Below are 21,976 nucleotides of genomic sequence, written 5' to 3'. Positions count from 1 at the left end.
CGCCCTCTGCTGCCTATACAGGCTACCTTTAACTCTCTGCTCATTACATTTTGTGCAAGATTCACAAATGTTTTTCATGGCAGCTAAAGCATTTCTAATTCTGCTTGTTACGATATATTTATATGCATTACAGGCTACATAAGTTATCAGAAAGTCAAGTGTTATGTTAAGTTATATATTGTAAGTTTATATATTACAAGGCACCTTTTTTGAATTCCACAAATCCTGATAGGGATTACGAATAGAGATGCAGATAGTAATTAAAAATGGCTATAGTTTATTGTTTCAAATTATACTCATCTGTACAGAGACACACACAAAAAAATAGAGAAATCTCAAAAAACAAAGATGAATTTCTATCAATATATTCAGAAAGGAAAAGACAAAACAGACAAATATAAACACAAAAACTAAACATGAACTCTGACCTAAAGACACTTTAAATACCATCCATGCAGTCATATTGAAGTCTGATGGTGAGCTAGTCAAATAAATAAAAGTCTTTTCTATCTTATGAGACACAAGTTCATTTTAGCATAATATGAGGCACCCACTACCCAGTGGCACGATTCAGTTTGTACAAGGAAGAGCTTAAAAACACACAGATAAGCATACAGATCAGCTCAGACCGGCCATTGATATTTCCACAAACACAGTCTAACACTAGACCTCATTTTCAGTCGCTACTGAAAACTTCCAAAAGCAAGTGTCATTTTTCTCCATTTATCTCCAGCTCTTTGTGGATGCGAAAGCCCCTGAAACTGGTCAGACTCACTGTAGAAACTGTTCTTTGCAATAGACCACTAGGACCACTTCCCCTATTAACGTTGCTGTAAATAGTTGCTTCCCTTATTCTTCGCATAATGGGAAAAAATGTTCTTGCAGGCCTCAAAGGGGAGATGTTTTATTCCAAGAAACCATCCAGAGTGGTCAGGCTGGAGGCGGGCTTGCTTGTAACGGGCCTGGACACTTTCTTCCTCTTAGGCTTCATGGCAAGGGGTCGAATCTCAGATAACGGAGACTGGTGCACATGCTAGAGTTAAGGAAACATTATAAAACAAAAAACAAAAGCAACCTCAAATCATTTATGTGCATGCAATGGTACCAATATAAGTATTTTCATTGGATAAGGATACAGGTTGGATAAATTTGGCTCTTCCTCCAAGTCCATCATAGCCAGATCTTACCTGGAATAAAAAAAAAAAAAAAAAGATGCATTAAGGCAAACTACACAAACTGTTCCAAGGTTTGGGGTCTGTAAGATTTTTGTTGTTATTGAAAGAAATGAATACTTCTATTCAGCAAAGGTGCATTAATTTGTTCAAATTAAATACAATTATATTGCAGCCTTTGTGAGCATAACACATCTTTCAGACACATAAAAGTAAATCTTACCACCCGAAACTACACAGTTGAGATCAAAAGTTTACATACACCTTGCAGAATCTGCAAAATGTTAATTATTTTACCGAAATAAAAGGGATCATACAAAATGCATGCTATTTTTTATTTAGTTGCCGGGGGTGAAAACTTTTTGAATTTGAAGATCAGGGTAAATTTAACTTAATTTTGTCTTCTGGGAAACATGCAAGTATCTTCTGTAGCTTCTAAAGGGCAGTACTAGATGAAAACAATAATTTAGGCAATAATAATATAATATTTAGGCAAAATAAGAAAAATGTACACATCTTCATTCTGTTCAAAAGTTTTCCCCCCCACCCCCCCAGATTCTGCAAGGTGTATGTAAACTTTCGACCTCAACTATATGTGTGCATGAAAACTTTTGAGAATATGTTACAAAAACATGTATAAGTCTCTCACAGTGCCAAATTTGCATGGGTCCAGCATGCTTCCAAATGCGTTCTTTCTGAAGAGCAGCGAGTTTCTTAACATGGGTCCCATCATGACATCATCATCTTTAACACGAGCATTCTGAGAGCAAAAATACGCACATGCAAACATTACACCCTTCATCTAATACCAAGCCATATACTTCAAGACCAAGACAGCCTTCAAGACGTTTGAATACATACACTACGTCCGAGCGCATTTTCCACATTTTTGGATGAGGACCTGTGGAAAAATGAAAACAAATGGACATCAGTAGAAATCATATGAACAGTCTGACTAAACAATACTGTACAGAGTGAAAACTCACGCTGAAGGGTCCAGACGCATCTTCTTAGATGGCACCTGAACAGGTTTCTTCTCCACCTGTTCAGGTGTGTTAATGTCGAAGGTCAGGTTAAGGTCAATTTCCTGAGAGTCTGTCATCGGACCAGGACCAGGAGGCTTCAGCTCCAAAGGTGCAGGGCTGGAAACATAAAATCAATGTCTCTTACAGCAGATCTATTGAATAGCCAAAAGTTTTGCTCGAAATACAAAGTGATTTCTGACCTTTCGAAGACCAGTCTGCTGATGGCCTCATTGGTGCGGGTCGGAGTGCTTAATGTCCGTTGAAGAATTTCCACCTTCTTCTTCAAGCTCTGTTAAACATGAAATGTTAGATCAAGAGTTTAGAAACACAGCAGAGAATAATAGTAAGTTAGGAAAAAAATTGCACCCTCTTGTGGCTGATTTGAATGCTATCTTGTAAATGTAATTTGATGCTTGTGTTAAATGCATTTTTACATTTACATACAAATTTTAGCCTTAAGGCAAGACTCCACAGGTACAGTTACAGGGTATAATTTTTAACTCATTGACATCACCACACTTCCCTAGTTTCTCTAAGCCTAAAATGCACAAATTTGCATACATTTCCAGAACAGATTCAAACGTTTCCTTTTGTTAACATACTAGAGTTAAAGATCCAAAATCCCTTTTTAACCACTCCATAATTCAGAAAATCCTGGTGTAAGAGCCAGGGGTGTAAACTTTTGAACAGAATAAAAATGTGTACATTTTTCTTATTTTGCCTAACCCTAAATATTAGTGCTGCCCTTCAGAAGATACTTACATGTTTCCTGGAGGACAAAATAAGTTAAATTTATCATGATATTCAAATTCAAAGTTCCCACCATTTAATGCATCAAGTTTCCTTCTGAAGCATCAGTGAGCATTTGAACCTTTTGTAAAAACTTTTGAACGGGGTCATTTTTATAAATTCAACTATTATTTTCTCCTCTGGACGATACATAAATGTCTCATTCAGGTCAGTACTAAATAAAAAAAATAACATGCATTTTGTATGATCCCTCCTATTTCGGTAAAATAATTAACATTTTGCACATTCTGCACATGTAAACTTTTGATCTCAACTGTATGTATTGTAATTGAAAACACACGCAAATTGATAAAGTATAATAAAGTAGAGAAAGCAGAATTCCTAACAGTGATCTCTTTGTCGGCATTGGACAGGTCATTCTGAAGTGCCTTCATGTCCTCCTTTGTCCTGTTTGTCTCTGTAGTGGCTTTTTGCAACTGCAGTGGGGGAAAAAAAAAGGAACAGACAAATAAATAATTGGATGCTGAAAAAAGATCAATAACCAATTACAATTTCAAAATAATAATATTTTTGATGGACACTCCAAGACAAAAGACAAGAACTGAACCTTGCTGTTAGACGAGATCAGTTCCCTTTTTAGTTTCTCACACATCTCATTTGATGACTTGAGGCTTCCTTTTAGATTGTCGTACTCCCTGAGGATTAAAAAAAAAAAACTATATAACTCAAATACATTAATGAGGAAGCACAAGTGGTGTACTGACAATGTAAAAGTTTTAGGGAAGTAAAACTACTGAGGTTTTAAGTTTTAAAATATATGACCACACTATATAAGCGGCAGTGAAAGCGTGTGTTTTTGCAGAAAAGTAAAACTTACTTTTTAAGCGAGATGCAGTAAATGGACAGCTGTTCAACAGCAGACTGACCAACACCCATATCAGTGATCATGGCCTCCACCTCTGACCTTTGACCCTGTAGGACTACATCTAAACTGGAGAACAGAAACATACACGAGAGAGGACGTGAGATGGACACAAACTTTTCTCTTTCACACGCATTTAACAAAAAATCCTGTCTTAGACAAATGAATTAGTACCTCTCATAGGTTTTCATTTTGACTCTGAGTCGCTTGGCTTCCTCTTTAGCTGCCTGCCCTTCATTTTTCTGACTCTCCAAGAAATTCATCTGTTTCTGATAATTTCATATAGGAACAAAAACAAGAACAGCATTAAATACAGTGCAGAAAGTATGCTGGACTAACAGACAGTTTACCCCTAAAATAAATTTACCCGGAGGACAGAACACAGCATCTCTTTGTCTCCGATTTCCTTTCGGAGTCTTTCCAGGTCCTTTTTCTGCTTCTCAATAGTGTCTTTTAGAGTGTCCACTGACTTCTGCTTGTCCCTCCATTCTTTCTCTGGAATACATAACAGATACAAACACAGAATATGAATGGATCGATGGAGGTTTTACAGATCAATCAAGAACTTGAGGAAATGATTCTTACCTTTTCCAGACAACACTGCTTTCATGCGATCAAGCTCATTCTGAAATCAGAACAACAAAACAGGCAATTCTGTCAATATATTGTGTTAACAAACTCTGGGCATTTAATAAATTCAAAAGCATGCTTTAATCACCTGTAAACTTTCTGGGTCCACCGGCGTCCCATCATCCTCTGGAGCTATGTCAAAGAACAGCTTGTTGATAATGTGCCGCGTACTGACCTAAAACAGAAAGACCAGACCTTAAATTAAATTAATTGAATTATTCAGAAGCACAAGTCAGTTCAGAGGATAAGTCAGCGGTTTACCTGCTTCCTGCACTGTGGACAGGTTTTGTTTGGGGCCGACTGAAACCACTGAAGAAGACTTTGTTGAAAGGAAAAGAAACAGAAAGTCTTTGAAAGTCATTAAAAAACATGATTTATTGTTTAACATTAAAACACTGATATTTCTATATATTTAACTGTACATAAATTAACAATTTTTCAGGTTCCCACACCTTTTGAACACTGAACGTCCATAACTTTTACGGGTTTAAATGTGACCCTGGACCACAAAACCAGTCTTAAGTCGCTGGGGTATATTATATATGGGGTAGCAATAGCCATAAATACATTGTATGGGTCAAAATTATTGATTTTTCTTTTATGCCAAAAATCATTAGGAAATTAAGTAAAGATGATGTTCTATGAGGATATTTTGTAAAATTCCTACTGTAAATATATCAAAACTTAATTTTTGATTAGTAATATGCATTAGTAAGAGCTTCATTTGGACAACTTTAAAGGAGATTTTCTTAATATTTTGATTTTTTTTGCATCTTCAGATTCCAGGTTTTCAAATAGTTGTATCTCGACCAAATATTGTTCTATCCTAACAAACCATACATCAATGGAAACCTTATTTATTCAGCTTTCAGATGATGTGTAAAGCTCAGTTTCGAAAAATGGACCCTTATGACTGGTTTTGTGGTCCACGGTCACAAATAATAATAATAATTTTATAAGCTTTTCAGAGATATTTTTAGTAATGAGGGTCCTGTATTAACTAACATGTAAAAGTACAATATTACAATAATGCATACAATATTATAAAATCAATTCTCATCAACAAAAACAAACATGCAGTAGAGTAAAAAGGAGACACTTACCAGGCATAATGAAAAGTGTGACCACAGTGAATTGCAGCCACATCTTTGGAATTATCAAAGAAATCTGAGCAGATGGTGCAGTATGCTCGAATAGGCATTGTTGGTCTAAAATATTAGACATAACAAGGTCAAAATCTCTGTTGATGCCACGGTTTGTGTGTTTTGTTCATTACTGATATGTTGTGGTGCCGTGTACTACCGGTTTATTACTTAAAATGCTGTATTTACTCACCCAGATGACGCTGAGATGATCAAGAAATCTTATTCACACGGATTTGTTCAATTAAACTCCATAATTGTGTTATATAGCTTATTTTGGATTAGTTTTGAGTTCCTAAAAACAGTGAAGCGGCGCGCTTAGTTCAAACGTAATGACTCCTCCTTTTTGATCGCGTCATCAACACACGACTGCGTGCCGCCTGAGAAATTTACGGAAAACGTATTGGTATCGTTATAGAAAACGTAAAGCGAAATTTATCAGATTTAGGTGTTTATTTAATTTAATTTATTGTTAAATTTAATTTATTGTTTTTAGCACAATAGTAATACTTTAAAAAAACTACAAGTTCTCGAATTAAAAACTACATTTCCCATAGTGCACTTCTTTCGTTATGACGCCCGTGACAGTCCGAGTTGATTTTTGACCCAAGGCAAGTCAACCTACAGTGATTTGGATAAACACTGTTTAAGGTACAGTACGGATAATTTGTGTTATTAGGAATCTAAACTATGAGAACAACATCTGTTAAACTTGATTAAATACAAGTTGGCGCAAAATAAGATGTCTTCTAGTGACATTCAACAGTTTTTGAAGGTTTTTAGCTCCGTAGCTAGTGCGTTAGCCGCTCAGTGGATTTATATACAAATGAGAGAACCCACATTTGCAATATGCGTTCAGTTGCAAAAACATTTCAATATTGGCGTTAACATACTGTGTTTTGTAGTTTAAAAAGAAGATTTTAATACAAGTTGCATTAAGATTTAATTTACATTTCTTTTATCTTCATTAGTATTATAAGTAAGTTATAAATAGTTTTAGAAGTCCTTTAAATCCGTGTGATGTGTGTGTTTGTGTTAATGTTATCATTGTAGGGATTAGGGACATATCAGCATATTTTATAAATATGCTTGTATTAAGTTCCCAAACAAATATAACTTTTAAACAAAAAATAAAATTAGTAGTAATTTACTGTTGTTGGTCACTGTGCACAAATGTCATATTTATTTTGACTATGATATTTGGCCTCCAAAATTGATTTTCTAACAGCATTTTAATACCTTCAGTTGCATAAAATTGTATCTAAACCCTTATGAAATATTATGAAATGCATCAAAAGAAGAATTAAGTTTTAAAAACTGAGGAATTAACTCTTTTATTGTTCCTCTTTTAATGTGTCTTTCTGAAATTTCACTTCCAGACACTTATGGAAACTCTGTAAATTGTACTGTATGACTTTCAGAGCTATTGGGATCATGCAGTGAATCGCTCCTGGCACTGACTGGTGGTTCGGGACACTGCGTCCTCTCATCTTCTGGGTTTCTCTAGTGTCCGATGCCAGGATGGCGGCAGACGTCCACAATAAGGGTGCTCCCTGGGAGGTTAAAAATGGCAGCTTGATGCCATCAGATCGACTCCGGCAGTACCGATCGGACAGTCCGACCCCAGGGCTGGTGGAGGGGACAGAGCCAGGTTAGTTTAATAGTTTATACTCTCAGATATATGTAAGTATATTCTGCTTTGGTCAGAAATTGTAATCTTTATTTTCCTTAAAAACATTTTTGTTGGCAAAGTTTTATGATGCTTTTAACAAAGTCATTAAAGAGACCTATATGCTTTTTAAGTCTACAGGGTGGGTCTTTGTACACAAACTGCACCTGTTTTCTTAGTCATGCATATCCTTGTAATATCTCATTGTGTTTCCTGTTGTGAGTGATGAAATAACTTGTATGTTTGTATGTGACAGATGACTAAAATCTCAGAATTTGTTTAGCCATGTAAATGATTCTTTCGAGAAGTTGAAGTTTGTCACAACACAGGCAGTTTCATAATGATATGAAATTTTCAACTAAATCTCCTGGAGGATTTCCCAGAAGCCATGGGAGTGTGTGAGGGCTGTTTTCCGAAACTGGAAAGTTAAGGAGCTTACCTGTATTGTATTTTGATGGATATGTGGGTTTATGGGAATTTGAGCAATTTTGATTAATTTAGTTAATTAATTTAGCATTTAAAGAAGCAGCTCAGTTTACTGTCTAGTATTAAGATATATTATATAAAACCCATTTACATATAGTCCACAAGAGAAAATAATAGTTGAAATTATAAAAATGACCCCGTTCAAAAGTTTACATACGCTTGATTCTTAATACAGTGTTGTTATCTGAATGATACACACTTTTCTAAGCAATGTGTCGTTCCTTGACAGGTGCTGGACAGGAGGACGCCATGTTTGTCCACGCCCAGTCTTTTGAGGACCTGACTGCTGACGATGACAAATCTGCAGAGGTGGGTGACTCAAATGTAGAGAATGCTCAAGAAGAGGCTGTGGAAGGAGGTGAGGAGGAGGTGCAGGAGGAAGGTGTAGTAGTTGAACAGGAGGAAGGAAGGAAAGAGGAGGTTCGGAACAGCAACAAGGCAAAAGAAGAGGATGTGACAAGTGAAACATGGCGGAGTCACAGGAAGCATATGTTTGTCTTGAGCGAAGCGGGGAAACCCATCTATACACGTTACGGAACAGAGGAAGCGCTCTCCAGCATCATGGGAGTCATGATGTTACTCATGTCATTTGTAGAAGATAAGAAGAACATCATACGCTCTATTCATGCAGGTAAGGGGTATGTAGAAAATATTAAGCTGATGTTAATATGCAGAAATGTGACCCTGAACCACAAAACCAGTCGTAAAGGTCAATTGTTTTGAAACTGAGATTTATACATCATCTGAAAGCTTTCCATTGATGTATAGTTTGTTAGGGTAGGACAATATTTGGCCGAGATACAGCTGTTTGAAAATCTGGAATCTGAGAGTGCAAAAATCAAAATACTGAGAAAATCCCCTTTAAAGTTGTCCAAATAAAGTTCTTAGCAATGCATATTACCAATCAAAAATTAAGTTTTGATATATTTACTGTAGGGAATGTATCCTACTGATTTTTGGCATACAAGTATTAGCTACAAATATACTCGTGCTACTTTGTGGTCCAGGGTTACATATATCTACACTACCTTTTAAAAAGTCTGCGGTCAGTAAATAAAACAAAAATAAATAAATAATAATAAAAAAAAAAAAATATATATATATAGTTTTATCAGCAAGGATGCATTAAAATGATTGCTGTCAGTAAAACATTTATAATGTTACAGAAGAGTTCTATTTTAAATAAATGCTGTTCATTTGAATTTTTTTTGAAGCAGCACAGCTGTGAACAACATTATTAATTAGAAACAATTTTTTTTGAGCAGCAAGCAGCACATTAGAGTGATTTCTGAAGGATCATGTGACACTGATGACTGGAGTAATAATGCTGAAAATTGAACTTGCCATCACAGAAAAAAAAAATATTTTAAAATATATTAAAACAGACAATACCTATTTTAATGTAATAGTATTATTATTATTTGCCATAATATTTCACAATATTACTATTTTACTGTATTTTTGATAGATGTAGTCTTGGTAAACATAAGACACATATTTTAGAAACATTAAGAAAATCTTAACAGACCCAAACTTTTGAAAAGTAGTGTATACTTTTTTTTATGCCAAATGTTTTTTTTTTTTTTTTTTTTTTTTTTTTAAATTAATAATATGAATTCCTGTTGTTTATTAATTAATTTATTTTTTTTTAATAAAAGCTGACTTATGCCATGCTTTTTGGCTTTGAATTACACTGCCATTTAAAAAAGTTTGGGAGTTTGGGATCAGTAAACATTTTTAATGTTTTTTTTGAAAGAAGTCTCCTTTGCTCATCAAAGTTCAATTTATTTGACAAAAAATACAGGAAAAAAGTAATATCATGAAATATTATTGCAAATTATAAGAACAGTTTTCTGTTTTAATATACTTTAAAATATAATTTATTTCTGTGATGCAAAGCTGAATTTTCATCAGCCATTACTCCAGACTTCAGTGTCACACAATCCTTCAGAAATCGTTTTAATATGCTAACTTATTATCAATGTTGGAAACCGTTGTGCTGCTCAATATTTTTTTGAAAACTGTGATAATTTTTTCAGGATTATTTAATGAATAAAAAGTTAAAAAGCATTATTAAAAACATTTATTCAAAATAGAAATCAACAATATAAGTCTTTACTGTAACTTTCTATCAATTTAATACATCCTTGCTGAATAAACGTATTAATTTCTTTCAAAGAAAGAAAAAAATGTACTGACCCCAAACTTTGAACGGTAGTGTGTATTGTTACAAAAAAAGTAAAATAAATAAATAAATAAATAAAAATAAATGCTGATCTTTTTAAAGTTTTATTTCTCAAAGATGAAAAAAATATATATTAAGCAGCACAAAAGTTTCCAACATTGATAATAAATCAGCATATTAAAATGATTTCTGTAGGATCATTTGACACTGAAGACTGGAGTAATGATGCAGAAAATTCAGCTTTGCATCACAGGAAACAATGCTATTGTAAACTATATTAAAAGTAGTAAACCACTCTTTTATATTGCAAATATATTTTACAATAGCACAAAGCATCAAGTGATAAATTCCATCTCTACTGCTAGTGCAACTAGTGCAACAAAGACATTTTTATGTGTAAACATATCTTTCAGATGGCTACAGGGTGGTATTCCTGCGGAAAAGCCCTCTTATCTTGGTAGGGGTCTCTCGCTCTAACTGCTCCGACCGGGAATTGACACGAGAGCTTCAGTACGTCTACTACCAGATCGTTAGCCTGCTCACCCTTACACAACTGAACCACGTCTTCCAGCACCGGCAGAGCTACGACCTGCGCCGCCTGCTAGCTGGCTCAGAGCACCTCACCGATAACCTTCTGCGGCTCCTCGACCGAGATCCAGGCCTGCTGCTAAGTGCTGTGATGTGCCTGCCTCTGGCCAGCTCGACCCGTGACGTGGTCTCATCCAGCTTGCAGGCTGCTAAAGCCAAGAACCTGGTATTCTCCATCCTGCTAGCAGGAAACAGGTTGGTGGCGCTGGTCCGCAAAAAAGACCAGTTTCTGCATCACATGGACTTGCACTTGCTCTTCAACTTGGTCGGCTCTTCTTCATCCTTCCGAGAAGGCGAAGGGTGGACGCCCATATGCCTACCCAAGTTCAACCCAGCTGGATTTTTCCACGCGCATATCTCTTACCTTGAACCGGCATCGGATCTGTGTCTTATCCTGGTGTCCACAGATCGTGAGGATTTCTTTAATCTCTCGGACTGTAAGAAGCGGTTCCTAGAGCGCTTGCGCAGACGCAGTGCATATCAATCCCTGCAGGAAGCGCTGAACACGCCGAGTTATCCTGTCTCACAAGTTGGCATACCAGAGCTGCGGCACTTCGTGTACAAGTCTAAAAGCTCTGGGCTCTATACAAGGTGAGACAGTTGAGTGTTGATCATTAAAGAAAAAAAATGACTTTAGATAGATAGCCTCATGTTTATTGCTTTTTATGTAACTTCATGTTTTTTCCTATCAGCCCTGACCTTCCAACACCATACCAGGGAGAAGAGGAACACGAGAGGCTGATGGGATTGTACCAGTATCTACACAGCTGCCTGCATCACCCCACACGCCCCTTGCGCTACATCTACCGCTGCACAGAGACTGAGAACCTTTATGCCTTGGTGAGTCTATCATGAAGTGCAATACACTTACGCTATTAAATACCATTCAAAGATTTTGTTACGTGTATGCAACATAGAGGAAGTATCCAAGTAATATCACATTTGCATATGAATTCCCATTACATTTGACATTTATTTATTTGACAGCTGCTTTATCCAAAGCGACTTACAGTTGAGGAATGCAACAAGCAATTCACCATAGGATGGCAATTAACATGAGGTTCCCAACATCGTATAGAATAGTAAAAGCAAAGACAGGAAGGGAATAATGGATAATGAAAGCAGGAAAACATTCCAGGATATTTCGCCATATAGTGGACTTCAATGGTGGTCAACAGGTTTAAGGTCCAAATTGCAGTTTCAATGCAGCTTTAAAGGGCTCTACATGATCCCAGCCAAGGAATAAGGGTCTTATCTAGCAAAATGATCGTACAAACAAAATACAAATTTCTGTACATTTTTACCACAAATGCTTGTCCTGCACTACTTACACATGACGTAGGCGTAAGTTCTGACCCAGTGTTTACAAAGCGTCAAATGCTCTTTACAAAAAAAGAAAAAAGGTAAAACAACATTGTCTGACAATTTTGAAGTTGGAGGAGAAAATGAGATTGCCCTACCCTACCTTTTTGAACTGAAGTACACAGACGAACGTGTGAACTTTCCAATGTAAATGTGTAATGCGTAAAGTCACGGACGTGCATCGTAGGGATAGTGCAAGTCGAATGCTAGATAAGACCCTTATTACTTGGCTGGGTTTGTGTAGAGCCTTTTGAAGTTGCATTGAAACTGCATTTTGGACCTTCAACCCATTGATCTCTATTGAGCTCCACTATATGGAAAAACATCCTGGAATGTTTTTCTCAAAAACCTTAATTTTCTTTTCAACTGAAGAAAGAAAGAAATCTTGGATAACATGGGGGTCAGAAAATTATCAGGAAATCTGGATGTGAACTAATCCTTTAATGCATTCTTGCTGAATAAAACCTTTAATGTTATTAGCAGGAAATGGACTGTATTTGAGGTAATGGACTGTTAACTTTAGGCGCTTAAATGCTTCTGTTTGTGAATTTTGTTCAACAGACAGTTACTAAGAAGTAAGAACTTTACTAAGATCAGAGTTACTGATATTTCTATGTAGAGTCTTAGAAAAAAATCTTAGAAAATTATCTTTAAGCTTTCTTCTGCCTGTCTTAATTAGTTTTTCAGTTTTTATTTGAATTGTACTTATTTTACTAATTTTATATAGATAGTAGGGGTGTAAGGGTACACACATTTGTACTGAAAATTTTTGGTACAGGTCTTTTAGTTCGGTACGCTTGTGTTTATACCAGTCATGCTGCGAGCTGTCATGCCAATCAAAGACAGTCAAAACACAATTTATTTGTTTGAATTTCCTGGAAAAAAATGTTGTGTATGTTCGGTACACAAGAATTGACTAAAGTGGCCGTGATCAGCTCTGGTGGCCGCGTCGGAACCGTAACACCCCGCAGGCTTGTGCAGTGTAAATGGGGTCAGAGTGGAGCGCGAGTGAACACGATCATTCCTTCCTCTCTACTACTACTTTTAACATGAAAAAACATGAATGAACATCTCATGCCTCATGTAATCACTCAATCAGTGTTTCAACCACGGAAAGACGTCAATAAAACAGCTTCTAAACAAAATGTCACGTAGCATTTCATTTACCTCAGGCAAGTCATCAATGTCCACAGTTCACCAGAGAAATTAAGTCTAGAGAAAAACATATTGAATATATTTCAACAGCAAATAGAAATTTTATAATTTATAAATTAATTTAAAAACTGCATTATGTATTTACATGTTTGCATTAGGCCGGTCAAACGGTTAATTGCGATTAATCGCATACAAAATAAAAGTTTGACTTTGCCTAATATATGTTTGTGTACTGTGTATAATTATTATGAATATATAAATACAAACACATTCATGCATATATTTAAGAAACATTTTCAAGTATATGTATTTATTATAATTTTATATATAATTTATATTATATATAAATAAAAATATTTTTTACATAACATATTTCTCTTAAATATAAAAATTAATTTGTGTGCATTTTTATATACATATAATAAATACACACAGTACACACACGTATTAGGCAAACTCAAGCGTTTATTTTGTATGCGATTAATCGCAATTGATCGTTTGACAGTCCTAGTTTGCATGCATTTTAAGTTAAGTGTTGATTATTATATTTAAAAATAAATAATAATAACATTTTAGTTTGAGCTCTTGTTAATTGTAACCTTATAGTAATGTACAAGGGCTCCCTATTGTTTAAATCATAAGCTGAGGTAGATTCTTATCACTAAGAAAATGCTAATTATAACTGAATTTATTTAAAGAAAGAGCAACTTGTTCAGTAAACCACTAATTAATAAAAAAAATCGAAATCATATCAAACCGTGACACCAAATCCATGGTACGTACCGAACCGTCATGCCATACACCCCTAATAGATCCCAAGCAAACCCAAGTGCACAAACAAAAGACAAGCAATGTATCTTGGCTGCTAAATTGGCAGCACCTTAAGGCTGTTTAAACCCTGATGCTTTCTACTTTTCTTACTTTGTCAAACCCCACCTCTTCTGTAGGTGACAAGTGGCTTTGAGCTCTACCTCTGCTTCAGTCCTCTGGGAACAAAGGGCCTGGCTGTGTCTGCTGTCAACAAACTCCTGAAGTGGATCAGGAAGGAGGAGGATCGTCTGTTCATACTCAGTCCCTTAACATACTGACCCAGTTCAGGCAGTTCTGAACACCAGAAACACTAGTGAACATCTGACCCCAGACTGCTGAAAGATCAGCGTCTGCGCTCCTACTTGAATGAATAAAGATGCAAACAGATGCTGTCAGATATTAAGGGCTTGATTGATATTTTGAACACTGGTGAAGTACAGTCGGTGTAATCAGGAAAATTTGAAACTGAGTAAAGGGCATCTAACCATTCCTATAAGCAAAGTATGACGTATGATATTTAGAGATAGTTGCTTTTAAACATGGCCCTGTAAGCAGCAGCAAAACATTGAAGGCAGTCGATTAGCACTAACAATCTACTAAATGCTCACAATGTTTTTACACTACTGTGTGAACTAAACATCTAGGCCTGTGCTTTTTACTAGACCAGTCACTGTTTCAACTTAACATCTGTATTGAGCCAAGTTAACAAATATTACTGATTGCATTAATAGATTATTGAGCTGTGGCCTTCACATTTCCTTTATTTCCAGTAGAATATAAACTAGTCTTTATCATGGCTTGAATGTTGTTTCCAGTCTGGCAACATGCAGATAAGTGTGGTTTGGTGAGACTAAAAGTATTTTCTAGATATCCAAACTGATTTTATCTTTGTAACAGCCATTTCATTTTAGAGACGTGACTGAGTAGGTGCAAATTCCTGAAGAGGAATCCAAAAGTGAATTAGTCTGTATAAAGCTAAAGATCTTCATCTCTTTGTTGATGTGTCAAATGTTTCAAAGACTGACCATATATTGCTACTGAGGGCTTCCCCAAATCCCCAAAGGACCAGTTGAATCAGAGATACCTCTGAAGTAACGTTTTACGTAATGCTTTTCTTTCATGTTTCATAGATGCACTTGATTGTTAAATTGCTACTAATGCTTTTTTTGAATGAATAGGATACGTGACACTGTGTGTCATTGCTCATTTATGGTGTTGTTATTCCAGTCTTTTAGGAAATCATGGGATAGTTATGTTAATATACCAGAGGAAACTAGTTTGCAATTTGCATATCTGGTGTTTCAAAACTGTTGCTAGTGGTGACGGCACTCATGTTTCTGTTTAGTTTCTGTTTAAAGCTATATTGACACCGGGCGTTATGTTGAAAACAATCAAAAATAATTAAATCAATTTATGAAGACATGTATTGTTTGCCACTTGTTTTCCCTTTTGCTCAGCTTTCTCAGAAATTCCTCAAATCAAAACGTTACATGAGATATTTATATAGAGTACTAGTCATTATTATCTCTTCTGCTCACCAAGCCTGCATTTATTTGAGCCAAAGCACAGCAAAAAACTGTAAAAATGTTGAAATATTTTTGCTATTTAAAAAAAGCTGTTTTCTATTTGAATATTGAATATAATTTATTTCTGTGATTTCAAAGCAAAATTTTCAGCATCATTACTCCAGTCTTCAGTGTCACATGATCCTTCAGAAATCATTCTAATATGCTGATTTGCTGTTCAAGAAACATTTTTTAGTATTATTATCAATATTTAAAACTTTAAATTTTTAAAAATTAATACTTTTATTTAGCAAGGATGCTTTAAATTGATCAAAAGACATTTATGATGTTACAAAAAGTTATATTTCAGATAAATGCTGTTCTTTTGAATTTTCTATTTGTTAAAGAAACCTGAAAAAATTCTACTCAACTGTTTTCAACATAAAAGTAATAATAAATGGTGTTTGAGCAGCAAATCAGAATATTAGAATGATTTCTAAAGAATCATGTGACGAGTAATGATGCTAAAATATCAGCAGAAATCACAGGAATAAATTACATTCCAATGTACATCACAAATTACAAAAAATATATTAAGATAGAAAACAGATACATTACATAGTAAAAATATTTCTGTATAAAAATATAAAAAGTTTTTCGATCAAATAATTGCAGGCATGGTGAGCAGAAGAGACTTCTTTAAAATATATGTATATTCTCTACAAGGCTGTTGATTGTTTTTTGTTAAAATCTATATTTAAAATGTAATTTAATCCTGTGAGTTTATCAGTCAAATGATCCTTCAGAAATCATTCTAATATGCTGATTTTGTAATGGGAATTTATATGTAACATGTCTTCTCATTTACAGCTGTTTTTAATAATTTTTTTGGAAACCTTGATTTTTTTTTTCTGATAATAAATAGAATGTTATAAAAAGTACAAAATGTTAAAATGTTAAAAAGTAAATTCACAGTAGAAACATTAGTACATTATAAATGTTTTTACTGTCAATTCTGATCAATTTAATTCATCCTTGCTCCATAAAAGTAATTTATTGCATAAAAATAAAAATCTTACTGAGCCCAAACTTTTAAATATTTTCTCAGGCATGTGTCTAGAGAGAAATGAGTATGCAAACTGATGATTAGATTTTGCTTAGTTCCTGGTTGAGAATAGGCACACGCTATTTCTGATGAAATGGGAAAGATGATAAAAGGAAAACAGATATGAATGCAAAGGTATGCAAATCAGTATCAGTATCAGTGACCGTAACAAAAATAGATGCTGAATATATGCTCATGTTTGTCACACCCCTGTGGACTGTTTTGTTGAGGGAGAAACCAACAAAACAGTCCACAGGGGTGTGGCAATGTTTAAATAATGTTATGATGGTTGCAGTTAATATTAAAGGATCAGTTCAAAAATGAAAAATGTCACCTGTCATGTTCACCTTCATCCTGTTTCACAGATGAAAGAAAGTCATACATGAGGTTGAGTAAATGATCAGTTTTTATTTTTGGTTAAACTATCCCATAAGCAAATGGGTCTCCTCTGCTGGTATATATAGTTGTAAAATTAAATGAATAATTGTAATAAGGAATGAATATTATTGCCATTTCTATTATAATTTAGAACCAATTCCAATGAGATCAAACAGAAATTTTGTAAGAATCAAATATTCTGCTAAACAAATTCAAGTGTGCTTGTTGATGTCCATAAAAGAACAATGGAAACAGGTGTTTTCCCCCTCCTTGCTTGAACAACTGACAATCTGTTTTCAAAAATGGAGAATTTGTTTAGAAAATATCGGCCTACGTAAATATGCAAAACGTATAGTTCACCAGCTGCTATCATCTTTCACAGCAGGCCGATGAGGTTTTTTTTTCATTGGGTGCAGTACTCAGAGATGCTTACAGAGTTTTTCCACATACAGTACACATAGATGATATTTGCATTCAACTGTACAGCTTGTAAAAAAAATGTAGCAAAAAAAAAAATCCCCAAATTATCTGAATGGTGACAAAACACAGCAGCAAACACAAGGGCAAAGCACAGTAAACTTTTATCAAATAGATTAATGTAAATAGATTAAGTAAAATCTTTTCAATGAATTAGTTGATACAATTCACAATAGCAGTCAAAATGATCTAGATCACTGACTTACTAAGGAGAAAGATTTTCTTTCTGTTCCTTTTGTTTTATTTGAATGTAAAAAACAACAGCAACAACAAAACATAAGAAAAGTACAGTAAACTATTATTCATAGATTCAGGTATGTAAAATAAAGGGAAATAGTTAAGAAAGTAAAATCATACGTATTTTGAATCGTTTTCACAGGTCAGTGTTATTAAATCATTGTCACAGTATTGAATATATAGATCTTGCAGTTTAATACAGTAAACAGGTATCAATAGTTATAGTATAAAATAAAGTTTTATTGTTCTTAGGAAGTAATAAATCTAGAGACATCTCTGTAATAAATAAATAAATAAATAATAATAATAATAAAAGAAGAACAGTGAAATGCATGAACGTACACTGTAAAAAACAAAAAACAATTTGTTGAGTCAGCTTAAAATAATTTGTTACCCTGCTGCCTTAAATTTTTAAGTTCAGTCAACTCAAATAAGTTTAGTCAATGTGAAATGTTAAGTTGTACTAAGTAACAAATAAGTTATTGTGTTTGTTAAACTTAAAAGCTGGGTAAGTAACCCAGCTGCCTTAAAATTTTAGTATAACATTTCAAGTTGAATAAAATTTTTTTGAGTTGACTGAACTTAAAATTTTAAGGCAGCCGGGTAACAAATTATTTTAAGTTGACTCAACAAATTGTTTTTTACAGTGTACAGTAATTGTCTGATTTCTTTTTATATGTGACCCTGGACCACAAAACTAGTCTTATGTAGCACAGGTAGCATTTGTAGCAATAGCCAAAAATACATTGTAAAAATTATTTATTTTTCTTTAATGCCAATTAATTGTGGTCCAAGCTCACATAAAAAAATAATACTCTATGAATTCATTCACTGATATACGTAGTGCAAAATAATTGAAATATAAGTGGATTTTTTTTTTTTTCGGGAACATTTATTTAGTTGAAAGCAAAGTAATAATCATTACAATATATGATTTCCTGCATTAAATTTACATTGTTTATTGTATAATGTCTAATCCAGTAGTTGCCTTAGGATATGCATTAAAACCTACGTTGTGTATGATATAAACATGTTTAGGTTATGTAAAGAAGTATAGCTGAATACTCAAACTTCATGCTGCGTATGCAACGAACCACACCTCTGTTATTAGGTATATAATGATCTGGCACTGTCTATCTGCCATCTGACACCCTTCAGCTGGATCATGGCACTGCAAATCATCTCTGTGCTTCTTTTTACTGTGTTTTTCTCTGAAGGTGAGGCATGCAGGATTCATTTGAATCTGTCCATTGCTTTTTAATTTGCTGATAAACATGCTTTTATTATGGATGATTATGGATGGATGATTAGGCAGTTACTAAGTCTCTTTATTTTAATTTTGTTAAAAAATTATCATATTTAGAAGTAATTTTTACAAGGCTTTATATGCACAATATGAATGTCCTTCATTATCTTCTTACTGACTTTCAGCTCTGACACTGATGTGTTACAACTGTATCACACCAGTTCCACCTGGAACATGCACACAAAATGTAAACTGTACTTCTCAGAGTGCAAAGTGCAGCTCCGTTACCACATATAGTAAGAATAACACGTGTCTTTGGAAAGAAATATGTTATTGACTTGGATTGCTAGTGAATTTTCATTATTTTTATTGTTATTCTTTGTAGATCCCAATGTAACTAGCGTTACGAGTTGCAATACCTTGTGTGATAATTGGAGCGTAAATGTTGGACAGATCAGAATGACCTCCCAATGCTGTGAATCAGATTACTGCAACAATGTTACACAAGGTACCACAAACACGTGAGAGTGAAAAAACATTGGATTGTCTTTACCTCTTTTAAGAAACATTTTTGGAAAGGTCAATTTAATCTTTACTTGACATTATTTTACTATTCTTAACATTTCCACTATGGTACTGTAAACATTTTAGTTACATGATTTATATCATGTCTAAATGAATTAAAGGGTTAGTTCACCCCAAAAATGAAATTCATTCATTGTTTACCAATTCTTTTGAAGAATGTACTAAAGTGATTTTTTTTTCTTTTTCAGTTCATTTCTCCATTCAAAAAATAGAGGTTTTAAGCTTCAAAAAGGACACCAAAGCACCAGAAAAGTAGCCCATACAACCTTTATGTATTGTAACTGTTTACTGATAGCTTCCTCTCTAGTCCGAGATTTGAACCTGAAAAGATCTCGAGCCATAGGTCCATTTTGAGACAATAGCTGTTTAAATGGTTAGTCTGTTCCTCATGCAAAGCTGTTTTATAGATTATAATGTATGGACCACTTTTATGATACTAGTGGTTTTTTGTGTCCTTTTTGAAGCTTTTTAAAAAACATCTCAGTTTAACTGCCTCTGCTTTTCTTTACCTGTTCAGACTTAACCAGTAACACAATGATGTGTTACTCCTGCAATGGAAAAACCTACTCAGACATTCTGCCTTGTAAAGGTGATGAGAGACAGTGCATCACTGTAACAGGTGATTCATAGACAATCGCTTATTAAAATCTAAAGTAGTAATCTACTCTACCAGTCAAAAGTTTTTAAATGTTTTTATAGAGGTCTCTTCTGCTCACCAAACCTGTATTTATTTGATTCAAAGTACTGCAAAAACAGTAATTTTTTAAAAAATATTTTTAATATTTAAAATAACTGTTTTCTATTTGAATATATTTTAAAATGTAATTTCTTTCTGTGATTTCAAAGCTGAATTTTTAGCATCATTACTCCAGTCACATGATCCTTCAGAAATCATTCTAATGTGCTGATTTGCTGCTCAAAAAAACATTTAATGTTATTATTATGTTGAAAACAGCTGAATGGATTTTTTTAAACATTGTATAATGCCAATCTTTCTATTCAGTGAAGAATCCTGATACAAGTACTCAACTGTTTTAAATATTGCTAATAATAATAATAATAATAATAATAATAATAAATATTTCTTGAACGGCAAATCAGCATATTAGAATGATTTCTGAAGGATCATGTGATACTGAAGACTGGAGTAATGATGCTGGAAATGTAGCTTTGATTACATGAATAAATTACATTTTAAAATATATTCAAATAGAAAACAGATATTTTACATAGTACAAATATTTCACACTTTTTACAGTTTTTTGCTGTATTTTGGCTCAAATAAATGCAAGCTCGGTGAGTAGAAGAAAAAATTGGTGGTGTACTATGCAAAGACGCTTGTTTACCATTAAAACTCACTAAACTTACCAAATCTCTTTCCTCCTCTCTCAGCTGAATTATTCGGCAACGGCACCACCACCACTTTAAAAGGATGTGCTAGCAAAAACATCTGTGATAACACCGGACTTTTGAAACTAAAAATGCCAGATGTCAAGAATGTTTCATGTTGTGATCAAAAACTGTGTAACAGTGCCCAGAGTCTGACTCAGGGAGCTGTGCTGCTGCTGGTACCAATGCTTCCTGTCCTTTTTTCTATCTGAGATCCGTTGTAGGAGGTTTTGTTATGATTCTATTAGTATATGAATGCTTTTTTTTTTTTTTTGTAAATGTAAATCATTACCAAAAACACCTTTTCTGATTAATTGAGGGTCATGCATTTGTTTCAGATGACAGCTTGTCTAATATAAAGTGTGCTTTTGCATTTCTATTCTTGAATCTAATGTAAAATAAAAATACAATTACTTTATTAACAGTTTATTTAAACACTAACATTTCTATGACTAAAATCCCTTGCGTTTTTGTTATGTACAAAAAGATTTAGAATGTGAGAAGAGTAACATTGATTAATAATTTCATATTGACGAAGGTTGAGTTACAGCTCACCACATAAGCCCATACACTTTAGGTGTGCTATGTATATTTGTATAGTAGCATAGTTATATATTTTCTACAAGTGGACTGCATACTATGGACAGAGAAAGAGATTATATGAACTTAGTTTCATAATTTAATAAGAGTTTGCTATGAAAATATGTACATGTGTTTTTCACTGAATGAGAAAGCTAAAACTAGCTCAAACACAAGAAAATGTTTTGTAAATGTCTTGTAATCAAGCAGAGAAAAACCTTCATATTTGTATTGTAGTACTGTACAACGTTACTCAACAAGTAAGAAATCTGTCATTTTGCTTTTAATAAACACTTTGTATCTGTGTATTTTTGATGAATACTTTATTTTAGATTAAAGTTTTCGTTTTTTGAGGTTTTACAGCTCATTTGTGTGCTTTTGAGAAGTGTTCTACATGGACAATGTGTGTTCTGTTTATTCGTTAAATTAATAACATTGAATCCTACTATGGCTTGGCTTGACTTATGAATATTAATCAGGTGACGTGTTAGTGCGGGACGTCTGCATGGCGTAAGTAACATTCTTGAGCAATGGTGTCGCCATAGTAGCGATCATTCCCGTGTGCGGGTGGGCGGGGCC

At 34.2% G+C, this 21,976-nt stretch overlaps 3 protein-coding genes across 3 annotated transcripts; 2 read left to right on the top strand and 1 right to left on the bottom strand.

Moving 5' to 3' along the window:
- Positions 1-276: 276 nt before the first annotated feature.
- On the bottom strand, positions 277-5,983 carry traip (TRAF-interacting protein). The gene is made up of 16 exons (XM_051122161.1): positions 5,835-5,983; positions 5,603-5,707; positions 4,761-4,818; positions 4,588-4,674; positions 4,455-4,494; positions 4,237-4,364; positions 4,044-4,138; positions 3,825-3,938; positions 3,555-3,642; positions 3,334-3,423; positions 2,398-2,486; positions 2,159-2,314; positions 2,034-2,073; positions 1,822-1,932; positions 1,137-1,187; positions 277-1,021 (listed from the first exon to the last, which is right to left on the bottom strand). The coding sequence occupies exons 2-16, from the start codon at positions 5,698-5,700 to the stop codon at positions 905-907; spliced, it is 1,362 nt and encodes a 453-aa protein (XP_050978118.1). The 5' UTR covers positions 5,701-5,707; positions 5,835-5,983; the 3' UTR covers positions 277-904.
- Positions 5,984-6,205: 222 nt separating this feature from the next.
- Positions 6,206-16,007, top strand: mon1a (MON1 secretory trafficking family member A). The gene is made up of 6 exons (XM_051123121.1): positions 6,206-6,292; positions 7,063-7,292; positions 8,026-8,427; positions 10,395-11,160; positions 11,262-11,409; positions 14,034-16,007. The coding sequence occupies exons 2-6, from the start codon at positions 7,163-7,165 to the stop codon at positions 14,172-14,174; spliced, it is 1,587 nt and encodes a 528-aa protein (XP_050979078.1). The 5' UTR covers positions 6,206-6,292; positions 7,063-7,162; the 3' UTR covers positions 14,175-16,007.
- A 2,739-nt stretch (positions 16,008-18,746) lies between these two features.
- Positions 18,747-21,697, top strand: LOC127173340 (ly6/PLAUR domain-containing protein 8). The gene is made up of 5 exons (XM_051123151.1): positions 18,747-18,815; positions 19,030-19,140; positions 19,230-19,352; positions 19,947-20,048; positions 20,822-21,697. The coding sequence occupies exons 1-5, from the start codon at positions 18,764-18,766 to the stop codon at positions 21,028-21,030; spliced, it is 597 nt and encodes a 198-aa protein (XP_050979108.1). The 5' UTR covers positions 18,747-18,763; the 3' UTR covers positions 21,031-21,697.
- The last annotated feature ends 279 nt before the right edge of the window (positions 21,698-21,976 follow it).

The sequence above is a fragment of the Labeo rohita genome, chromosome 11 (genome assembly GCF_022985175.1).
Source record: "Labeo rohita strain BAU-BD-2019 chromosome 11, IGBB_LRoh.1.0, whole genome shotgun sequence".
NCBI lineage: Eukaryota > Metazoa > Chordata > Actinopteri > Cypriniformes > Cyprinidae > Labeo > Labeo rohita.
This window is presented reverse-complemented; position numbering and strand designations above follow the sequence as displayed.